Below are 22,397 nucleotides of genomic sequence, written 5' to 3'. Positions count from 1 at the left end.
CATTCAACTGGAGAGACGAATTAGAAGATATTGAAGATTTGTCGCTAATCCAGCCGTCTGGATTCCAAAATACAGTGTGATGACTTTCGTCGCCAACTTTATAAGTACGACTCTCATGAAAACATGGCCGCACTGGGCCTAAGCTTTACAGGTACAATTTTTTTTTGGATTTGTCAAGTTGTGATGGTATTGTACATGTTGATCAAATGAAAGCTACCCAAAGCAAAGTTGAACAGAATGAATAGTGGATAAACAGACCTCCCCCCTACCGCCAAATCGTTACACACAACTCATTAACCCAGTATTAACCCGGATACCGAAAGAACCTCATAGCAAACGAAAACAGCGCATAGGGGGAGAAAATGGAGGGCGATGTCGAATCGTGATGGTGTGATCTAAACCGCGTCCTCTCCAGAGGGAATAATCTTGCCCTTAGCTTCGGCGGGAGCATGAAGGCGGCGACGGCGGGTGGCAGCATCCCTACAGAACGAGATGAGATGAGATTTGCTTGTCTAATAAACTGATTGGACTCACGGCTTGTTGAAAATGCTTTCCGAGCCGGTGAAGAGGAAGGCGTCATAAATGGCAGTGCCGAGAATAGCGCCAACAATAGGACCGATCTGGGAAAATTCTCAGATGGGTCATGTGTTAAAATAGAAACAAACTTACAATAGGGGTGTAGAGCCAGTACTGGCTTCGGTAGTTCCACACTAAAAGTTCAACGTTGGCATGTGATCATTTTTCGTAGAAGAATAGAAGTTTACCTTCGCGGCCATAACCAGCCATCCAGCACATCAGACGAGGACCAAGATCGCGAGCAGGGTTGATCGCATATCTATCAATAACGGGAATTAGTTAGGATGTATGCGCAGTAGGGGTGACCAACATACGCAGTTTGCATACCAAGGCAAGCACCCTCCCCAAGGATTGTAATGAAAATAACGAGCGGAACCAACCCGCTGGGGGGAGGGCCATTGCGCTTATCAGTGACCGCAGCGACCACGATGAGAAGGATAGCAGTTCCAAGGACTTCGGAAAAGAAGCATTGGACTATTGGACATAATGCTTAGCTTAAGATAACAAAGCTTGGTTCAGCGAACTACTCACGATTAGAAAGATAGTCCACCTAGGAAAGAACCAAGTTAGTAACACGTAGGCGTGGGGACTCGAAGTCATACATACAGCAAAAGTCGTAAACAAAGAAGCAGTGCCGGGTACAGTCCTTACGCCAAGCCCACCCTCGAACAAGTCAATGGCCCGGTGATAATTTGCATATACAAGACCCGCGCCAGTGCATGCACCCAAGGTCTGAGCAAGAATGTAGGAAGGCACCTTCTTCCACGAAAATCCACGGAAGATAGCCTGGGCAAGGGTGACTGCTGGATTGATGTGACCACCCTATGGGTATGGTTAGGGTGAGTTCTTGGTATAGCTAACAATGGCACTCACAGAGATGCCACCAGATACCCATACTCCGAGCGCCGCACCAATGGCCCATCCAAAAGAAATCGAAAGATATTCCTGTGCTCGAGTTATAATATAGATTCAGCGGCGGCAACAAAATAAACGTACTCCTTTTGGACCTGACGATACTGCAGTACTACCTGACAGGGTAACTTGACAATTGACGCCCGTGCCAAAGATGATGAGAATCATGGTCTACAGATGTTTACGTGAGAAAGCGAGTAAGATGAAGGAATGCAACGATGACTTACCCCAAGAAATTCGGCCGCCGGCTCCCGGAGGAAGTATCTATGTGGTGGTGTCAGTACATGGGAAATGAATATCAATTGAGACATAGTTGATGCGTACCGAATTTTTGCCCATTTATTAGGAAATTCCGTAACATGGTCAAGGTCGTCGTCAGAGCTGGCTTGGTTGGCCTGCTCGAGGTGCCTGGTATGGTCATATTTCTCGTGAATGTCCATCGAATTCGGGCGTGTTCGTGCAGTGTCGCTGCTGTATATATAACTGGAACGCCCGTGCACACCAGGAGAATCAGGAGTAATGGCTTGAGTATGAGGAGAAGACATGGTCCTGGAGGAAGTAAGCGAGGGGGAGGAGTGGGGGTTGTAGTACTTCTGGTCTTCAGTTTCATGAGACAACCGGGTTTATATTCCAACTGCTTTGCCCCCTGAGATACTCCAATCATGATGATCTTGGCTCAACGCGAGAAACCGGTTACACCTGAGCCGAACCACACTTTTCCCGTGTTTGTGAATGTGCCGTCAGCTTGTAGGATTTCAGGCCCCATTACAGCGTCGGCAAGTACCCCCACGAAAATGGAAGATTTGGAGTGGCATCACGGAACCTTGAGCGAATTTGGTTCGTCATTTCGAAGACCCTGCCACGTGACCCTAGAATAAATGAAAGGCACGGGTTGATCAGACGACGGCCTAGGCTTAAATTGACACTTTATAAACAGATCCCGCTCTCCCCACAGGGACGATTGTGCAATTTTTAGCCTGCCTGCAGGCAACGAAACATCAGGACAATAGGTTTGAGGAAAACTCAAATCATTGGGGATCGACCAGATACAGTTGAACAACACTCACCGATCCAGCTAAGCCGAGAACGCCCTAGGGATTAGGCGATTTCTGGGAAACCGAGTCGCCTTCTGACAGTTCCGTTCAGTCTCACACGCCTCACATCCAGCTGCAATCCCCGTTGAACCTATCACAGGGCCATCACTCGCGACCATCGCACCCATCCCGCATACCGGAACACCCCGCTATCCAAGCACGGGCAGGCAAAGCCACCTTCAGAGGCCAGCTTTTCATGTGAGATTGTCTAGCCCAGATTGATCACGAGGTGTATGAATGTGGGCGCTCGGTCAGATGAGCAAGCTTTGGAAGAGTTCCATCCATGCGTCTGCGTGAATGCTCTCACGGAGATGTGAGGAACCGGGTGTAAGAGCCGAGTTGTTCTCGATGGAGGATTGTTCTGGAAATTTGACTACAATGAAAACGCCGGTCGTTGCACTGGATATGGAGCATAGCTCGAACCATTAACCGACCGAAGCCCCCTCTTGGGTGACCCCCTGGTTCTGGGGTGCTTAACTGTGGCACGACCGGGAGATGATCCGGTGAATAGGATATCTTTCAAGCGCTGATATTAAATTAGCACATGAAGGCATGATAGGCCATGATATGTATGCGCTCACCTTTGGAAATCCGGCATAATCTCAAAATCGGTCAGACCGGGGAGGAGTATTGTTTCTCTGGAACAACATTATTCCTCAGGTTGGAGCAAGGTTATTGTATTGACGTCGATGTCGTATAGTAATTATAAACGAGCAAGCTTGGAGCCCCAGAGTACAGAGGCATCAGGAGAGGCATCACGCTGAGCTCGAGCACCCCCTTGATTATATGGCGAGGTCTACGCCAATTATCGCGCCGGCCCGGCCGGATGCCACGGAAAATTAATATCTTTGTTCCTGATCTAAGTGCATAAAGGCACATGATTACGGAGAAAATCATAGCTGAATACTACACAAGTATACTGTACACAATCAAAGTGGACATACGACCAAAAAAAATATAGAGGATTAACACACATCAAGTTACGCAGAGGCACGCGAATCACGGATATAGTTTAATGCCGACCCTGCCTGAAGCCATTTCAATTGGTCCGTAGACATTGTATGCTTGGTAGCGATGTCGAAAGATGCATCTCCGTTACGTGGGGAAATACGGAGGACAACCTGAACATCCTGTTGTCCTGCGATAACCTGAGCTAACCCGATCGTCTCGACTCGATCCCCTGACTGGATTTTACCATAATCCGCCTTGTCAGCAAACCACAACGGCAGCACGCCTTGTTTCTGTCAAGAACAATGCTCTCAGTGAAGATAATCGGTGATAGTCGGAAAGACGTACTTTAAGGTTAGTCTCGTGGATACGAGCAAAGGACCGCGCGACGATCATTGAACATCCTGGATACAAGTAATCAATCAAAGTTAGTTACCGTGCGAGTATCTAGCTGGCCTAGCATGCACCGTAGAACCTAGGCTGAAGGGCTGCATGCTCCCGCGCGCTTCCTTCGCCGTAGTTATCGTCCACAACCAAGCACCATGGCTGATTCCGGGCCTTTAGCCTTTTAGCCACACCAGGGATCGTATCCCTATGCGAAGCATCCTTGGGTGGATGTGCCCAATCAAAAGCAACGTTGACATCTCCTCCTTCATCGTTTACGGCCTGTGGGGGGATATCTTAGAGAGCTCAAATCGGAGTCAGTCGAACTTGGACGAACAGTTATTACTATATGGGGCTACTCTTAATTGGTTACCTTGGGCGCATCGAAAAAACACTACTTACAAAGATTTTCTGATATGTTTTCTAGATGCCCCTTGTACTTCAACCAAGGTCCCTGTATGCGCTCGGTTATGAAGGCTCTAGTCATCAAAGACAAATATCTCACCGCAGCGGAAATATGGTCGGTAGTGCATTTGCCTCGCACGCGCATCAAACAAACCATGTCTTTTAGCTCTTTCTCAGACTGACCTGCGAAAGGAGAGTCGAAAGGTTTCAAAACTTGGAGTCGAGATGATGTCTCGTTGATCACGACCTCAGTCTCGGGCAGGGGTTCTGGATTGGGCTTAGGCGTATACGCTAAGTCACCAGGTGTGAATCCCGCCTTGGGCAGGGTATCTCCGGCTGGAGGAGAAAACTTGAATTGTTCACCGCTGGGCGTAGTGATGCTGTCGATCATAGGATTGAATGATAGCTTCCCACTGATGCTGATCGCTGTAACTATCTCTGGTGAAGCGAGGAAGTTCATAGTCAGGCTATTTGCATCGTTGCGCGCCTTGAAATTACGATTGAATGAGGTTAAGATTGCTACACGAGCGCGGGTAAGTACGGGAAATACTTTGTTTACTCGGATAAATAATCGCCTACCGTTTTCTTCCCCCTTCTTATCTTCACGCTTCCATTGACCAATACATGGTCCACATGCGTTCGCAAGCACAGTTGCCCCAATACCCTGCAGGGATTCAGTTAACCCATCCCGCTCGATTGTCGCTCGAATTTGCTCAGACCCGGGGGTACATAGAAATGGGACCTGTAACGATTTGTCCCAGGTCATGATCCACGACAAACGCAAGGGAGTGAAACTCGTACCGCTGCCTTGAGGCCCGCTGCCTTTGCTTGCCTAGCAATAGACGTTACCCTGGACTAGAGCGAAAGTCAGCATTATGTCTCCATACAAATGTAATTATTACGTACCATATCCTCGTAAGAGCTGTTTGTGCATGACCCAATAAGGCCAGCACTTAATTCATCCTTCCACCCATTTTTCTTTACGAATGCTCCGAACTGCGAAAGAGGTGTAGCAAGGTCTGGGGTAAACGGCCCATTGATCGTCGGTTCCAGCTTAGACAAATTCTGGTGGAATAATTTCAATTCAAGTTCGAGACCCGGTTGACTAGTTTCAAGGAACTCACAATTTCAATTACATCGTCGTACTCAGCTCCTTCATCGGCTGCCAGGTAGCCGGCCTGTGCCGCTTGATCAGCTGCGTTTGCTACTGGTCCTCGACCAGTCGCGTGCAGATATGCGCGCATGCTGTCGGTATATGGGAACACAGTTGTAGTCGCGCCAACCTCCGCGCCCATGTTTGCGGTTGTAGCCAAGCCGGTGCATGATTGCGCGTGAACGCCAGAGCCAAAGTATTCCAAAATACGACCGGTCCCGCCCTGAATAAATTGAGCGATAGTTCACGAGGTCCAGTTTCATTTACTTACCCGAACGGTGAGTTTTCCAGCAAGATGAAGGATCAAATCTTTCGGGGTTGACCATTCGCCCATCTTGCCCGTGAGGTGGATACCCGTAACAAGAGGTGCTTTGAGTTCCCAAGGAGTATTGGTCATAGCATCAACTGCGTCTGCTCCTCCCACACCAATAGCTACTGTTCCAAGGCCACCGGCATTCGGAGTATGAGAGTCTATTTTCACGCACAGCTGAGTACAATACCGGCAAGGCAGGTGATTGAATGCAACTGACCAGTTCCAAGCATTAACATTCCTGGAGCAGCATAGTTCTCGAGTACTATTTGGTGGATAATACCTGACCCGGGCTTCCAAAACTCGATCCCATACTTCTTTGCCGCACTCTCCAAAAAGTCAAACACTTCTTGATTAGTTACAATTGACCTCTAAAGTGGTTATGTTAAATACTCCTCTTTCACGTACTTCAGCTACGTACCTTAAGATCAGATTCTGCACCCTCTGCGGCCTGAATGAGATGGTCGCAATGGATAGACGAAGGGACAGCTGTTTTGGGAAGGCCACAAGTCATGAATTGGAGCCTAATTCCATTCTCTGTCAGAAGATCAGGGATACAAACGAACTTTTGGCTTACAATGCCATTCTAGAGAATACAGTTTTATTGAGTAGCATATTCATATAGGCTCTTGATAAGAGACACTTACTGTGCAGAAGCATCTTGCATTGCTACACGCTGAGGTTTCAGTCTCAGATACGCCTCCCCTCTAATCTTCTTTCCTCGCTCCAAGTCGACATGAGGTTCGTGCAAGTGCGCATATAAGATCTTTTCTGCCAGAGTCAACTTCCTGTCTCGACCTAGGATGTTTCTAACATCTTCCAGTTTCTTCAGGAGAGTAGAATAGGGCGGAGTTATGGTTGAGCAGTCCTTGGTTGGACTGCTGGCGTGAGTAGCGAACCCTCGACCGAGTCGACTGGCTGTTCGTGTCAGGGTATACATAGTCTTGCCCGGTAGTCTAGAGAATTTATCTAATCAAACGGATGTCTAGGGTGGTTGACTCGGTCCAAAAAGTTCAGTCGACGAACCAACGTTAAGATATTTCCGTGTCGGCCGAAGGAGACGCGTCTCATGTAAGCCAATTTATTACCAAGATGTGTACGTCACGTGAAGTCTTTTGACTCCTAAACGCCCTCTACCTTTCTCATCTGCGCGACCTGGTGTCTTACTCTGGGACTTGGTATTCCTTCACTCAGTTGCCGTTACTTTATTGTTTCAAAAAATTCATCAAGGGATAAAAATAGTAAACAATAGGGTCTCCGGTGATTTACACGCGTCGCCCTTTGATAAAACTGGAAATGGGATCTTGGAACGAGTCTTCAATGGATGTCATGGAATTTGAGATTCCTCGCCCGACCGAGGATATTGTTCAGGGATATAGCAGTACTTGGGACCAGCATGTAATGGACATAGACTACGATGTACGGCTTCCGAGTTACCGTTATTTGATTGTGTGCTTAACCCATGCTCTTAAACAGGTTTCTCAAGGATTATTCCTAATACTCGACACCAACTTTCTTATAAAGCATCTTTCTCTCCTTGACACTGTTGCCAAGAAAGTCTTAGAAAAGGGAAGTCGTATTCCCCCATTGTTCTTTGTCCTCCCTGGTGTTGTGGTGGATGAACTAGACTATCAGTCAAAGTATGGTGTGCGAGAACGTGCGGTTGCAGCGACAAATTGGCTTCAAGATCAAATCCAAATACGACTTCGTACCGGACAAGGCGTGCTCAGGGCTCAGAAAGAGGATGAGACTCTTAGGGGCGGAAAGTCGTGGCGCAACTTAAGGGGGAGGGGTGTAAGTGCCAAAACCACGTAATATTGCTATGCGTCTTATGTGCCAGGCTAGGAAAACGATAACATAATTTTGGATTGTTGTCTGTATTTTGCTCGATTGAACGGGGGCCAAGTCCGCTTGCTTTCTCAGGATCGAAATCTTTCCCTCAAGGCGACAATATCCGGTAAGTTATAATTTAGCGTTAATCACTGTCAAGCTTAAATTGACGATCCGTTTAGAAATTCCTACCATGTCCATCTCGAAGAACATGTCAACAATAGACTTTCTGAAAGAGGTCTTGCCTGGATTGCGCTGGGATCCTCCTTCGGCACCCGCGACCCGTACGGATGTCCATAATCGATGCGATGTATAGTTAACACTCATCTAAGACAGCCATTGACAGGTCTTCTTCTGCTTCACGCTGGGCAGGGCCTCCATCACGATCTCGAAGTACTCCTCGTGTCGTGGTTCCGGAGCCGTCGCTGAATCTATCAACTCACGATGTGATTCATGACAATGACATCGACATGGACGACATATCAAGATCACCAATGGCGTATTCGCCTTATCCACCTTCAAAACATGAACCGGTGTATGCGCAGATTTATGAGGATCCACTGGAGAACTTGGTGGGAAATCTCAGACGAAATGGAGTTTTATCGAGGGCAGTGGGGTAGGTGTTTGCGTCATTCCGATAATATATCTTGTGTAGGCTAATAGTTGCGTTCAAGGCCAACGTCATGTCCTTACCCTGAATCTCCACGTCAAGCATTATCAAGGATATCTGAATCTATTCCGGCGAGTGTGTTGTACTTTATATCGGAGCGAAACGAGGCTGGATATCGAGCGGGAGGGATTCGCATGTGGAGTATAGGGGATATCGAGGAAGCGACATCGACGCTCGAACGGCTGTTTCACGAGATGAAGAAACAGGACAGTGATCAAGACCAAGACCAAGTTTCTGCACGGAAGGCTCTGGTAAGTATTGTGGACGGTTTCAAGGAGGATGTGATTCGTTGGCTGCAGGGAATTCATTGATAGTTTTCTTGGCTTCCGGATCACTTGAAAGATTAATTAGTGGTAGTTATAGTTGCTCTCTCATCGAACGCTTTACATAATTCTGGCTCTATCTGTTATGAACAACTTGTGGTACGTACTGGTTTGTAGCCACTGGTGTGAATTTATGATTATCTTTGAATACATTCGTTTTGTATGTGGCCAGCATCCGCGTGACCGAGCAGCTTACATTATACTCAGGACGCGTCGCGACGGAGAGATTGTTGATTTCAACTATAAGCGCCAACAGGCTTTCAACTTCCATTACACCTCTCACTATGCACAGGCGGCAATCAATAGCAGTGCCCTCTGGCACCAACAAAGAAAACGGGAGTAGAGTTGCCAAGATGAAGCGCACACATAGTATTGGTGGACCCATGGATGCCTATAAAGGAGCGAATATCGGGGCAGATGGCTTGAGTCCACGCAGGCGCAAGAGGCGGAGTATGGTGCGTAATCTGTCTTGTTCGAGTGATAAAGTGCTAACTCCATGTCGCAGGTACCTCGCAAGTCGATCTTGAAGATGCACAACGACGAGGAGGAGACGATGGATATGACCACTGTTGTCGGTGGCATCAACTCGGACATGACCATGGGCAGGAAGAGCCTTGCCCGCAGAGTCAGTTTTGCTGCAATGGCTCAGGTTCGGTGAGTGCAATTTACGTACGCAGTGGGCTGTTACTGACACTAGTGCAGGATGTTCGAGCCGACAGTAAACTCGAACGCCACGGCATCATCCCCCTCCCACTCCTCATCCCCCGCTGCACCTCACACATCAAATGACGCCCCAACCCCCCAGAAGAGCCCTGTCTCAACACGCCGAGCGAACAGTGTAGAGGCTGGTGAAGCATCGATGGAACTTGACGACGAGAGCATGGAGGGCGGAGATAGCTTTGGAGCTGGAGATGACGAGCCACAAGAATTTGATGGCGGCGAAGGAGCGGGGGAAGATAGCATGGACTTGACCGATACCTATCAGATAGGTACTCCTTCTAGACGTCGGTCATCAGCACCTCTTGGACCGCTTCCGCCTTTGGACAGGAGTATCGAAAGACACAACCATCGTGCCAAAGAAGACAGCCGTACACAGGAGTCCACTTCAGACAAGGACAACGGCGAATATCTGGTCAAAACTGGCAAATCAATTGTTCCTCGTCGAAAGAGCGAAGCTTGGGCCGAGCTTCAAAGCCTTACGAATGCAGGAGGAAGTGACATGGATGAGGACAGTACTGGGAGCACTATGAACTCGGATACAGGGGGAGGCTTTATTCCAGCCTCTCAAGAGTCTTCGGGGAATGCTGGTTTCAGTTCGCAGGGAACTGGTTTCAGTTCACAGGGGACTTATTCGGTGGTCAGTTCACAGGAGGGAGATATAGGACTGGAGGATGCAATCTCACGTCTACGGGCTGCCAGACAAAGTATGGGCGCTGGAGCAGCTGATATGTCAATTGATGATGAAGACGGCCAATCAAGTTCCAGCGGCGACTTTGAAGGTGGATACGACGACGACGATCGCACTATGGATGTTACCGCTGTAACGGGTGGGCTGAGGTTTACCGAGGACGACGATGAAGATGAAGAGCCCGAGCCCGAGTCTGAAAAGATACCTTCCGAACCCTCCCAGTCCGCCGACAAGCCTCCTGAACCTACCCCAGCATTTAAGTTCTTTTCACAGCCAGAAGCAGCGAGCAGAGTAGAGATTACTGCCCAGGCGTTAGCAACGAATCTGCCCACGTTCGCAATCGACCCCCCTCCGCCCGCTGTTCCTCAAACTGGCGCTGCCCCCTCCGCTCCCTTTACATTTACATTCCCCTCTCCGTCCAAACCGACAGAAAAGCCGGCTGCAGCCCCTAAACCGACCGCAACAGTTCCTGCCTTTTCTTTCGATATTGCGCCTTCTGAAATCGCACCCTCTTCTGCTGAGCCAGCCGAAAGGACGCCCAGTATTGGTTCAATGCAATCAGCACCACCTTCTGCCGGACCTTCGAAGCTCACGCCTCCAGCTGATCCTCAACCTGTAGCACGCTCCCCAATTACGTTTGAAGTATCCCAATCACCTATTCGTGCTCCACCGGCTACATGGAGCCCACGCAATGCCCCTCGTCCCTTTGAATTTAAACTGGGAACACCACGTCGTACTTCTGTTTCGGCACCCGTGCGAATCCTGCGTTGGATACCAACTCGACGCCCAATCGTGCTACAACACCTATTCCAGCTGGGACACCCAAGGTTGTTGAGGCCCCTGCCCGTGCTACATCTGCTCCGCCTACCCCCAAACGCTCAAGGGAAGAAGTTGAAGCAGAGCCCTCTGCCAAGCGTGTAGCACTGGAAGCAGGAAGCAAGAAGGCTGCTGATGGGCCCGCAAAGCCGCCTCGTAGGCGGAGCTTCGCCCCTCGTATGTCAATTATGGGCCGTCCTGGGGCCAGGCTCTCGATCATCCCGGCGGAACCTGAACCCGAGGTCGAATCTGAGCCTATCCAACTTCCTACTCCCGAGTCTGTCCAGCCACCTAGCCCTTTGCTTCCTCAACCATCCTTACCTATGCGTGAGCCTTCGCCCGCTCAGCCTTCACGCCCTAGGACTCCCGAGCCACTTCCGTCGCTCAGGGAAGGCTCCCCTCGACCAGCTGCTGCTGCTCTCGAGGAAATTAGAATTTCGAGTCCGCTGCGGTCGCGCGTTAGTTCAGTAGGAATTAACATTCCTCCCAAGTCACCCGCTCAATGGAGAACTGGTGGTGGACAGCCCGAAGCTGACCTCGATGATGTAGGCCCCCGCAGTCAACTCACACATACTCAGGACTAACTTGCAGCTCACAGGTGCCTACCATCTCAGCAAGTGAATTCTTAAAAATGACTCGAATCTCGTTTATGGATGGCCTAACCGTAAAGCGACGATCGACTATTGGATTGGGAATATTGAGTCGAAGGAAGAGTGGCGAGAAGGACCCAGTAGCTGGTGTTGCAGATTATATCACCGCGATGACTATTGGCGTTCCTCAGTTGGAGACGTACAACTATGTAAGTTGGACCAGCGTTGGGCCAAGTGGGTGGGATAGCTATTTATGCATGTGTTTTCGCAGGCTGCCAAAGAACTCAAGGAGTATATTTCTAATGGGAAAAAGGCGATCAGGATTCTCGAAGAAGACTTGGATGCAAACAACCCTTATTTGTTCAAGGAGTATCTTGCCAGCGGGGAAGAAGATCGTAGGGCTCTTGAGGAGACCTTAGGAGGACACAAGGAAGCGATGCGCATGCGCTCCAAAATGTCATGGTATAAATGGCGGCACAACTTTGTCACGGAGATGCAGGCTACCGCGATAGGGAAACCGAATTACTTCAGCAGGTGAGCTCTCCACAAAAAAATTGGCATTTGTTGGGTTATTAAGAAAGTCCTATAGGATCTGGATTCATTGCGGGCTATAGGCACCCAGCTTACCGAACCTATTCCATCCCTTAGAGAACAGCATGCCAAGTTGAAGGCTCAACTGGCAGCAGAACGCGCTGCCGTTGAAGCTGCAAAAGATTGCGATCCTGAGATTATGAGTGAGCTCAAAGTTGGGATTGCCGAGCAAAGGTGTGGATTTATCCCTTGGATCGTCGATTAGCGAGCCATACTAAAAATATCCTCAGCGCGCAGATCGAGAGTTATAAAACAGACATCCAAAGCAGCACTGTGAAACTGGAAAAGCTTAAAGCCAAACTTGGGGAAGCCGAAGGTGATAAGCAGACCCTTCAGGATCAAATCCGGGTTCATCAGGAGAAACTTGATGCGTTACATCCAACTGTTGAGATTGTGAATCTCCGAGGTACGCGTTACCTAGCATGCGCCAGACAATAGCTAATGTGAGTACAGAGGAGTTTGAAAAACTTCAGCGATTGCACCTATGGCATGCTGTGAAGCTCGAGGAGAAGTTCATCGAACTGCGCTATGATGATCATTATCGAGTTCAGATGGATTGTGTTGCGTTTAAACCGATCCCCTCTGGCTGTCGCATACTTGTTATCCCACCCAAAGGGAAACAGACCGACGAATTCCCAGTACTGAGTGAACTCGTATTGGATCTAGCACAAGCAATGATACGACGGATTCAGAACTTGAACTTGAAGAAGGTATGTATATGTTCCCACATCTACAAACGACTAAGCGATTAAAATTATCCCAGGTCGTAAGGATGCTGGGTCGTCTCTGGACATCTGTGTCACATTTGCGATGCAATCTTCGGTTGCTGGCAATGAAGTACCCCGTAACGATTACTCGGGCGGATTGCGGCTTTGGATTCAAGGCAACAACGCGTGTTCGTTTTCCTAGTGCCAAAGGTCTCACCAAGATTACATTCATTTTCCAAGAACAACACATTCGCGATTGGGGAAAGCAGTTGAATACATTGGACGTGGATGTTGAGGTAGTATTTGGGAAACTAGAGTACGAGAATTCACTGAACGGCTGGCGTAACCCACTGACATATTTTCCCGCAGCCGCAACCTCCTTATTGACGTGATTCGAGAACGTTTTTCCGACGCAATCATTGAGGAGAGCTATGGGCTACTCCTGGATGCCTGTGCTGATGCAATAGCTTGCACCGAAGAGCAATGACTTTAGACTGACGACTCTTTATTTTCTATGGTTATACTCAGTTGTTATTTTAGTGTATTCTATTTCATTGTTGGAACACTGCCATCAGAGACTTCACTTGGAATCGGTTGTCAATAAATTCAATGCCTCCTGATACCTTTTGCGTGTACCTTCAACCACCGCATCCGTCATTATCCAACCCTGGCCATCTTTGCCATTCTCCAAGCCTTTCTTGAACCCTTCCGCGGTGAGCCAATCTCTCAAGTACTGCTTATCAAAGCTCGGCTGCGATTGTCCTATAAACGTTCGTTGATTCAGCGTAGTTCCTGCCCGATATGCGAGCTTCCACTTGCCTAGCTTGTATTCAGATGCCGGCCAGTACCGAGAAGAATCGGGAGTTAAAACTTCGTCGATCAAGATTAATTCCGGTTCTCCTCCTGGTACATCAACCAGTCCAAACTCGAGCTTTGTATCTGCCAGGATCACTCCACGACTTGCCGCATATTCAGCAGCTTCCTTGTATATCCTCACTGAGATCGAAGCGATTTTTTCGCAGAGTTCCTTGCCCACAATCTCGGCAGCTTTGAACGGCCTGTTTAGGTCCTAGGTAAAGCGGAGTAAAAGAGCGACTCTACCTCGATCAGGATGGATATTTTCGTCGTGTTGACCTTGCTCAGCCTTAGTCGAGGGTGTAAACAATGGCTCAGGCAACTTTTGAGATTCAGCCAACCCTTCGGGAACTCGAATCCCATGTACAGTTCCCGATTTTTTGTATTCGGACCATGCAGAGCCTGTACCTTCTCAGTACAGCCATCAGGATCTGGCCATAAACTTACCAGTAATATATCCGCGCACGATAGCTTCAAGCGGCACTACCTTGGCCTTTCTGACTAGCATTGTTCGACCCTGGAGGATATTCTTGTACTGAACAACTTCTGAGGGCATCTGGTCAACATTGTCCGTTATCAAGTGATTCGGAATGATTCCATCGAGTCTCTTGAACCAGAAGAGTGCAAGCTGACTGAGGATGATGCCTTTTCCTGGAACGCCCTATTAAGGGAGGATATAAGTGAAGAAGAAGAGAGCGCATAGATAAAGCATACGTTTTTCAAGATCACATCATATGCACTGATCCGGTCTGTAGCAACGAAAAGCAGGGCATTCGGATCAGAAGTAGAATAAATATCTCGAACTTTGCCCTGAGAAACAAGCGTGAGCTCAGGAAGCAGATCTTTTGTTGCGGTAATAGCCATGATGCGGCGTAGATCAAATCTCAGATGGTGGTTCGGGTCAACAGAAAAATCAACGCAAATCAATTAGCCATATTAGGAACATCAACATCAAGTTTCGCGCAAAATGGCTGGGAACATATTTACATGACTCTCGAAATGGGCAAAGTGACAAGAAAGAAAAGATATAATAAAACCCAAGAAGTGGAGTGTAACACAAGTGACTTCACATTTCCCGCTAGTCATCGTCGCTGCCAGACAAGTATTCCTCATCGCTAACGGATGCACGACGGGATTTCTGGCCAGGTGGACGAGGAGCAGGCTCATCATCGTCTGCCGCAGACAATGGGGATGTGTTTCCAGGATTGATAGGGTTGGCAGAATTGAGAGGTTCCGCACCGGGCATGTCTGTGCCGGCAGTCTCGCGAAGGAACACTTCCTCAAAGACCTTTTGCATTTCATTTGCATCCTGATATACCCACGAGTCCTCCTGCGAATGTATGAACGTTATCAGAAAATGTTGCTGAAAGGAACAGCAGGGAGGGAGGGAACGAACCTGATTGTAGGTACGTGCATTATTGAACATAAGTCGCCAGTCATCCCGGTACTGTGCTACCGTTCTGTAATATCCGCTCGATGCGCGTTTTCGCATGTGAGACATCGCAATCGGTTTGGGAATGATCTATCGATTTAATAAGTAAATCGTCGTCATCCCTCTAAAAGACTAACGGTCACGCACTTCATAATAGTCAGGGTAAATCTTCCTATCCGGCAGGTCTTTGAACAACTCGCATCGCTGGTGACCATCTGGACCTGTCAAGGCCATCACAGTCTGGTGACAAACCTGGAAGGCGGCCCTCATACGATCGCGCATAGGCTGAGGTACTTGTGGAGTTCCTGCTCCAGGGTTCTGAGTCTTACGACGCTTCTGCTAATGAATCGAGGAATATCAGCTTGTTTGTCAAACCAACGGTACGAAGTAATGTTTTACCTGCGCACGCGAATCGTCATCCTCTTCTTCAGACGAGGGTTCAGGAGACTGAGCTTTACCACGCTTGCGCTTCCCAGAAAGGTCGTCGGCGCGTCCTTTGCCCTTGGCTTTCTTTCCGCGCTTATTCTTTTCCTCGGGTGCAGGTGTAACGGATCCACTGGCTCCTTCACGACCTAGGCGGCTCGCAGCGCGGCTCCTCCTGGCAGGCAAATCGTCATAGTCATCCATTTCTTCGGCTTCCTCCATCGCCTAAGGACAAACCATCAATACTGCGATCTCAGCCGAACGAAACCCAAAACTGACCATAACCCACTGGTCGTCCGTCAGCCCATCATTGTATATCACAGCCTTGCGTTCACGAGCGCCACGTCCAGTAGCCTTCAACTCGGCCTCGGGTGGCTCGTACGGCTCATCCCGTTGATAGACCTCTGGCAGCTCCTGGAACGTCATCATCCTCTCTGGCCTTGGTCCACGGTTCCCAGTCTCACGCCACTCGCGCTCCTCATTCACATCTCGCTCGTAATCCATGCTCTTGAATCTTTCGAGTTCTTCGTCTGTGCGGGCGATAATCTGGTTGATCTCATCATCGTCCATAACCGTGTCTTCGTTGACTTCCTCGTTGTCGGCTTCCAACATCATACGCAAGACTGCCTCGGACTCGGCTGCCGATGACTGATTGTCGAAACGACCAGCTTGAATGACTTTTCCATCCATGTCGAGCTTTTGTTTAGCACGAGCGAGCATGTGTTCTTCCACACTGCGCTCGGTGATAAACCTCAAAATAACGACGGAGTTCTTTTGACCAATACGATGCGCACGATCTTGGGCTTGCAGATCGGCATGAGGGTTCCAATCAGAATCGTAACTACCACGCAAGTCAGTTGAAAATTCAAGAGTACTAAGTTCTGCACGTACATGATGACGGTATCGGCGGTCTGCAAGTTGAGACCCAAACCACCCGCGCGAGTCGACAGCAAGAATACATCGTACTCAGAGTTAGGGGCGTTGAAAGCCTTGAGCAAGTCGGCACGATCATCGGGTTTGGTTCCACCATCTAGTCGAAGGAATTTGTAGCCACGTAGGGTCATATAGTCCTCGAGAATGTTCATTACTTGAGTCATTTGGAAGAACATGAGAACCTGGACGTAGAATTAGTACATCAGCTACAATAGTAAGCGAGCACAACTTACACGGTGCTTGAACGCAAACAACTTGGGCAAAATTCGGTCCAAGAGAGCAACCTTGCCAGATGCGCGATATACACTTGAATTGAGCTCGTGGCCTGGGTTGATCACATCCTCGACTTCGGGGAATACAAACGGATGCTGGCAAATCTTTCGAAGCTGCATAACAGTATTGTTCAACCCTTTGATACCGGCTTGCTTCCTATTACAAAGTAGTTAGTCACAGGTAGCGCTACGAGTCAAAAACACATGGCACGTACCCTTTAGAGTCCTTCGAGTCGGTAAACAGCATTCCGTGCTTCTTGAATTGCATGTACAATTGGCTCTGGAGTGCGCTCATCTTGCACTTGATGACCTTTTCGATCTTGTCCGGCAACTCGCTCTCGACATCCTTCTTCAGACGACGGAGCAAGAAGGGTCGAAGTACTTTGTGCAGACGACGAATGATAAGCAGTGCCTCTTCTTCGTTGAGCTCGATCTTGTCGGCTGTGCCCGAGTTGGCAAAGGGTGTATTGAACCACTCGTCGAACGATTTGACCGAGTTGAAGATTTTGGGGAGAGCAAAGTTGAGCAATGCCCAAAGCTCAGGGAGGTTGTTCTAGTCCAAGAATAAGTAAATGGCTGTGTGAAGTAACCAAGGACCTTACTTGAAGCGGGGTACCAGTCAAAATGAGACGGTAGCGTGAGCTATAGAATTGGTTGAGAGTTTGAGAAAGTCGACTCTGAGTGTTTTTCATACGATGACCCTCGTCTGTACGTAAACACTGTCAACCAAAACATCTACGATACTACAGAGCTCTACTCACCAATAATCATATGTACCCATTTGATCTTGCTCAAGAACGGACGATCCTTGATGATATATTCGAAAGTTGTCAGCAGCACCTGGAAGTTTTGCGCGCGAAGGCCGAGTTGAATCGTCCGGCGTACGTTGGGCGAACCCTTATAGACGACAGTCACAATCGAGGGCGCCCATTTTCCGAATTCCAGCGTCCAGTTAGTGAGCGTTGAGAGGGGGACAATGACGAGGTAGGGGCCGTGTAGCTTTTTGCGCTCGATGAGGAACGAGATGAGCGAAATAGTTTGAATAGTTTTTCCGAGACCCTGCGAACCAAATTAGAACTTATGACTAGAAAACACAAACGAAGAAACTCACCATCTCGTCCGCAAGAATACCATTGAGACGATTGTTGTACAAGGAAACCATCCATTGCAGACCCTTCATCTGGTATTCCTTCAACTTGCCGCCAATAAGAATGCTGGGCTGAGTTGTAATCTTTTCGGAAATACGATGGGCCACTGCATAATAATCGACCTTGCCCTTGTCTTCGCTTGGATCGTCGAGACGAGTGGCACCGAATGTGGCTTCGCTCGCAGGGCCATCTTCGGTGTCGAAAGGGATTGGCGGAGCATCGCGGTGGATATCGTCGTTTTGTTGGGCAACAACAGCTTGAGCGAGCGAGTCGAGATAGCTGTCGGTCTGCTTGAGCAAGTGGGTAATACGAGTATCCTTGGCAGTGTCGATAAGTTTGAGGTAGGCCTCTGCACTACATGTTAGTTCGAAACCAAGCCCCAATACGAATGGAACTTGCCTTCATCGTCTGCTTTGAGCGCCTTGAGACGTTCTTTGGAAATACGCTCGATCCGCTTTTGCTCTTCTTTTTCAGTGGCAACGTGGAATTGAAGAACTGCTCGGCCGAGTCTTCCTACCCTTGCGCGAGCATTTTGGTTGGTAGCGACAATTTCACTTCCATGCGCGATGATGCTACCAAGATAATCGAGATGTTTTTGTTTGGCACGGCGTTCGCGTTCCTTGCGCTGCTGACGTTCAAGGGCCTCGGTATGGCGAACATCGCGCAAAGCAGACCTGCGGAATCTTCGGCATGTGCTCCTGTCGACAGTCATTACAGTAGCTTCTTGCAAATGCTGGACGACGCTGCGGCGAAGGGCCTGTTGACGAGCGCGCAATTGAAGACCTTTAAGCTCGATGAGAGCACGCAACTTGCCATGTGCACTCGCCGAAGGGTGAACGACTAGTGCACCCTCCTTACTTTCTTCACCCTCTTGCACCTCGTCGGCCTCTGGCTCGGGCTCGCCGATGGTGCTAGGTAGCGCCGAAAGTTCTCGAATACGCTGGGCGATTCGCGCCTCAACAAATCGTTCGCGTGCGGCCTTGAGCGCAAGAGGATCGAGACCAAGTGGGGTCATGCTAGGTACGATAGCACGGTGGTTTTTAGCGGTTGCTAGCCGAGAAGTCGGGTGGGTATAGGCATTGTAGGGGTAGATGAGAGACGAAGTATCGTTCTCCAAAAGTTGGCCCGGAGGTGCGGTGAGTTGGTCCGAATCATTAGCGCCCGGCTGTGGATGAATGCTCTGCTGGTACTCCAGGGGAATAGGGAGCCCGCGCTGGAGGAATTTGAAAGCGGAGATCTGAGAACGCAGCGTGACGAGTTGTGCCTGGGTGAAGGTGATTGGCTCGGCCGGGCTTGCAGGAGGACTGGGAGCAGTCCCGTTGGTTGCCGGTATTTCAATCGCGGGCTTGGGAGTCGGAGCCGCGAGCTGGGCCTGAGCCTGTTGGGCTTGGGCTGGTATGGATAAGCCACCTGTATGTACATGTTACACATTGTGTTGCTTACCACTCCGAGCCATCTGATAGCGTTTGACCATGTTCAGATACTGGCTGATGTTTGCCAGCTCCTGGTTGTTTTGATTTGTAAACCCCGCTTGCTTCAGTGTATTCGAGCGCTACAACCGAGTCAGCGCTGAAAAATCACAATAATACCATTAAATACCATTAATAAAGTCTGGAGGCCCTCTCGGGTCATCATATGTACCGGGGGAAACTGTGAATTGCCCGCCATTGGCATCGACTGCATTTGCGCAGGGGTCGCCATAGTCGTGGGGGTTGTTCTCGTGTTTGGATGGTCACGTGAGGGGAGCTGAGTCAGACTTATTGGCAACGAACTGATAGTGAACGTGACGGGCGCTTTGGTTGGATTTGCATCTGCGTGGCAGTCTGTTCAACGCACTCGACCTACCACCACCGCTTCAACACCTTCGTTCAACATGGCTTACCGACACCGCGGCCGCAAAAATGCCAAGAAGGGCATCCAATTCACTCTTATGGTTGTTGGTCAGTATAAGTTAGTATTCCTGCTGTTTTTTGGTACTAATTGGTAACCAGGCGCGAGTGGTACTGGACGCACAACGTTTGTCAACACCTTGTGCGAGTCTGAGGTCCTTGCTCCCAAGATCGCCGACAACGCAGAGACTGCTCACGTCGAAGAGGGCATCCGTATCAAACCTGTCAATGTTGGTATGTGTATTTTTTCTATTCCAGGAATGTATGTTTACCATTTGTTGCAGAGCTCGAGGAAGACGGAACCCGCATTGCTTTGACCATTGTCGACACCCCTGGATTTGGTGACAACATAGACAACGAGTTCGCTTTCCAAGAAATTGTCGGCTATCTTGAGCGTCAATACGACGACATTCTTGCAGAACAGTCGCGTATCAAGCGTAACCCACGTTTCCGCGACAATCGCGTCCATGCCCTTCTCTACTTTATCCCTCCCACAGGTCACGCGTGAGTATAGCTGTTAACATTCAATCACATGCACTAACAACGCGTCCGGCAGCCTTCGTGAGATGGACATTGAGTTGATGCGCCGTCTTTCCCCGCGTGTCAATGTTATCCCTGTCATCGGTAAAGCCGACTCCCTTACTCCCTCTGAGCTCAAGGGCTTCAAGAAGCGCGTCATGGAGGATATTGAGTACTACGGCATTCCGGTCTACAACTTCCCTTACGATGTCGAAGAAGATGATGAGGAAACCATCCAAGATAACTCTGAACTCCGTGCCATGTTGCCCTTTGCTATCGTTGGTAGTGGTGACGAGGTTGAGATCGACGGCCAACCCGTTCGTGCGCGTATCTACCCATGGGGTGTAGTTGAAGTCGACAACCCCAAGCACTCGGACTTTTCAAGGTTACGCTCAGCTTTGCTCAAGTATGATATCTTTACTATTTCAAATTTATATGTACTAACGATCCTATAGCTCACACTTGATGGACCTCAAGTCCCTCACTGACGACGTTCTCTACGAAACCTACCGTACCGAAAAACTCTCGCGCATGGTTCATGCAGACAACACAGACGACTCCATCCTTCCTGAAGATCTCGCGACTCAAAGCGTGCGTCTTAAGGAGGAACAACTCCGTCGCGAAGAGGAAAAGGTCAGTTTCAGTAACTCAATTCAGAGTAGGATACTTATATATCCGTCTTCTAGCTTCGCGAGATCGAGCTCAAGGTCCAACGCGAGATCAACGAGAAGCGGCAAGAACTGCTTGCCAAGGAAGAGTCGCTCCGCAACCTCGAGACCAGGCTTGCAGCACAGGGCTCTCAGGCCGAGTTCTAGACAGATACCCGATAGCCGCCAATTCGTTGTGGTGTGCCCTCTTGCTCTTCAGTTCAAACTCCCCCAGTAGTCCTCTTTTCTCTTTGTCTCTCGTTCGCGCTATACCTTTACTTGGATACTCTTTTTACTACTCGCTCGTTTGCTATTTTCTCTGTTGTTATCGGTAGTAGGAATCGAACGACGTATTTGGTTCATAGATATGAATGGTTGTTGATCTCGCTCTTGGACCCACCCACGCCGCGGTCACGAGTTCCCTGTTCGATCAAAACCGAATCAGGACTGATGCGCCTCGATCGCCTGTGACGCATGACGAGTAATTATGAATACTCGACGTCACTCGACGTTTCGAGACGGTATATAAAGTATCCAACAAAGTGCAATGAGTCTCAGTCACATCTACACCTGCCATGCCATCCTATGAAACTATCTATGACACCAGCCGCGTCCTCGGGACCATCACAGCTGGAATTTTCACTGGTAAGCTCTCCAGTCCAGATACTACTCAGCTCGCTCCCTTACTAACATGCACTCCAGGTCTAGCAGCCTCCGCACCACTCTATACGCTCCCATCTCTCCTCAACCGTACGCCCTATGACCGCGCACGCCCCGCATCGGACCTCGAGAAATTTGAAGATGTGAACAAGGCAGCGGCAAGCAGCTTGAACCTCGCTGGAATCTCCGGCGCCGCGTTCCTAGTCGCCGCATACGCAGCTCCAAAGGAAGTTGCATATAACCCCAAGTTCTTGGGGAGAGGAGCAAGCGAGATTGGGACAAGGTTCCCAAGCGACCGAGTGTGTACTTTGATCACCTGCATTGTAAAGGCACGAGTTGATTGAAGAACAACCTGTGTAGTTGTTCTCAAGGCTTACCACCTCCCGTGGGCTACTATTGTATGCTGGAGCCGGGTTGATTCTCTTGATTCCGTTTTCAACTTTGATTGTTGGGCCGATCGCAAAATCGACTATCAACATGAGGACCAAGCTCCAGGCCGAACAGATCGGTAAGCTTCTTGATTGCTCGACGGCACGCATGTGTTGACCGAGTTTTAGCTGGTACCGGAGCTGGAGTTCCCAACAAGGGTCAGGACGAGTTCAATAAGCAATTGAAAAAGTGGAGTATTGCCACCGAGGTATGTTTAACCTACAGTCGCACTAGCTTCAGTTTATCTGACGTTACCTAGGTTGTTGCCCTTTTAGGACTTGTTGCAACTGTTTCCGGAAGTCTTCAGCTTGTCGGAGTTGGACTATGAAACGTATTAGTAAACGAACTGTATTGTAGCAGCATCTTCCCAGTACCCATGCATATAAGGACACTGATTAAAACGCAATATAATCAAACCTCAGCTAAATCACGATGCTCACAGAATGATATCAAGCTTTTACGCCTAGAAGTAC

General features: G+C 49.1%; 7 protein-coding genes across 7 annotated transcripts; 3 read left to right on the top strand and 4 right to left on the bottom strand.

The window, feature by feature from the left end:
• Positions 1 to 395: 395 nt before the first annotated feature.
• Positions 396 to 2,033, bottom strand: RhiXN_00964 (aquaporin, Major intrinsic protein family; the record flags this gene model as incomplete). The annotated part of the gene is made up of 11 exons (XM_043320783.1): positions 396 to 480; positions 535 to 620; positions 670 to 710; positions 765 to 835; positions 891 to 1,050; positions 1,108 to 1,126; positions 1,183 to 1,398; positions 1,450 to 1,521; positions 1,573 to 1,659; positions 1,716 to 1,752; positions 1,813 to 2,033. 11 exons carry the CDS (start codon positions 2,031 to 2,033, stop codon positions 396 to 398), a joined length of 1,095 nt encoding a protein of 364 aa, XP_043179795.1.
• A 1,529-nt stretch (positions 2,034 to 3,562) lies between these two features.
• On the bottom strand, positions 3,563 to 6,722 carry RhiXN_00963 (aconitate hydratase; the record flags this gene model as incomplete). Its single annotated transcript, XM_043320782.1, has 15 exons — positions 3,563 to 3,823; positions 3,879 to 3,934; positions 3,998 to 4,196; positions 4,252 to 4,259; positions 4,317 to 4,368; positions 4,420 to 4,838; positions 4,899 to 5,061; positions 5,121 to 5,174; positions 5,226 to 5,384; positions 5,444 to 5,695; positions 5,744 to 5,943; positions 6,003 to 6,153; positions 6,204 to 6,306; positions 6,360 to 6,368; positions 6,430 to 6,722. 15 exons carry the CDS (start codon positions 6,720 to 6,722, stop codon positions 3,563 to 3,565), a joined length of 2,379 nt encoding a protein of 792 aa, XP_043179794.1.
• Positions 6,723 to 7,078: 356 nt separating this feature from the next.
• On the top strand, positions 7,079 to 13,204 carry RhiXN_00962 (kinetochore protein spc7; the record flags this gene model as incomplete). The annotated part of the gene is made up of 18 exons (XM_043320781.1): positions 7,079 to 7,201; positions 7,259 to 7,576; positions 7,628 to 7,739; positions 7,795 to 7,896; positions 7,949 to 8,228; positions 8,287 to 8,533; positions 8,646 to 8,704; positions 8,898 to 9,060; positions 9,111 to 9,259; positions 9,308 to 10,746; positions 10,827 to 11,374; positions 11,428 to 11,628; positions 11,691 to 11,953; positions 12,068 to 12,184; positions 12,241 to 12,416; positions 12,464 to 12,720; positions 12,774 to 13,033; positions 13,087 to 13,204. The coding sequence occupies 18 exons, from the start codon at positions 7,079 to 7,081 to the stop codon at positions 13,202 to 13,204; spliced, it is 4,932 nt and encodes a 1,643-aa protein (XP_043179793.1).
• Positions 13,205 to 13,268: 64 nt separating this feature from the next.
• On the bottom strand, positions 13,269 to 14,436 carry RhiXN_00961 (phosphoribosylaminoimidazole-succinocarboxamide synthase; the record flags this gene model as incomplete). The annotated part of the gene is made up of 5 exons (XM_043320780.1): positions 13,269 to 13,300; positions 13,354 to 13,764; positions 13,819 to 13,974; positions 14,020 to 14,233; positions 14,287 to 14,436. The coding sequence occupies 5 exons, from the start codon at positions 14,434 to 14,436 to the stop codon at positions 13,269 to 13,271; spliced, it is 963 nt and encodes a 320-aa protein (XP_043179792.1).
• Positions 14,437 to 14,650: 214 nt separating this feature from the next.
• RhiXN_00960 (SNF2 family amino-terminal protein) lies at positions 14,651 to 19,481 on the bottom strand (the record flags this gene model as incomplete). The annotated part of the gene is made up of 14 exons (XM_043320779.1): positions 14,651 to 14,902; positions 14,969 to 15,094; positions 15,152 to 15,343; positions 15,404 to 15,652; positions 15,707 to 16,268; positions 16,319 to 16,542; positions 16,594 to 16,789; positions 16,848 to 17,185; positions 17,235 to 17,338; positions 17,394 to 17,691; positions 17,744 to 18,134; positions 18,167 to 19,172; positions 19,224 to 19,332; positions 19,380 to 19,481. 14 exons carry the CDS (start codon positions 19,479 to 19,481, stop codon positions 14,651 to 14,653), a joined length of 4,149 nt encoding a protein of 1,382 aa, XP_043179791.1.
• Positions 19,482 to 19,653: 172 nt separating this feature from the next.
• On the top strand, positions 19,654 to 21,003 carry RhiXN_00959 (Septin; the record flags this gene model as incomplete). The annotated part of the gene is made up of 6 exons (XM_043320778.1): positions 19,654 to 19,720; positions 19,772 to 19,903; positions 19,954 to 20,173; positions 20,226 to 20,594; positions 20,644 to 20,821; positions 20,875 to 21,003. The coding sequence occupies 6 exons, from the start codon at positions 19,654 to 19,656 to the stop codon at positions 21,001 to 21,003; spliced, it is 1,095 nt and encodes a 364-aa protein (XP_043179790.1).
• Positions 21,004 to 21,410: 407 nt separating this feature from the next.
• Positions 21,411 to 22,252, top strand: RhiXN_00958 (uncharacterized protein; the record flags this gene model as incomplete). Its single annotated transcript, XM_043320777.1, has 5 exons — positions 21,411 to 21,480; positions 21,538 to 21,794; positions 21,856 to 22,003; positions 22,053 to 22,132; positions 22,184 to 22,252. The coding sequence occupies 5 exons, from the start codon at positions 21,411 to 21,413 to the stop codon at positions 22,250 to 22,252; spliced, it is 624 nt and encodes a 207-aa protein (XP_043179789.1).
• Between the last annotated feature and the right edge of the window lie 145 nt (positions 22,253 to 22,397).

The sequence above is a fragment of the Rhizoctonia solani genome, chromosome 4, assembly GCF_016906535.1.
Source record: "Rhizoctonia solani chromosome 4, complete sequence".
In the NCBI taxonomy this organism is placed as follows: domain Eukaryota; kingdom Fungi; phylum Basidiomycota; class Agaricomycetes; order Cantharellales; family Ceratobasidiaceae; genus Rhizoctonia; species Rhizoctonia solani.
Note: the sequence above shows the minus strand (reverse complement) of the source record. Positions and strands in the feature narration are given on the sequence as shown.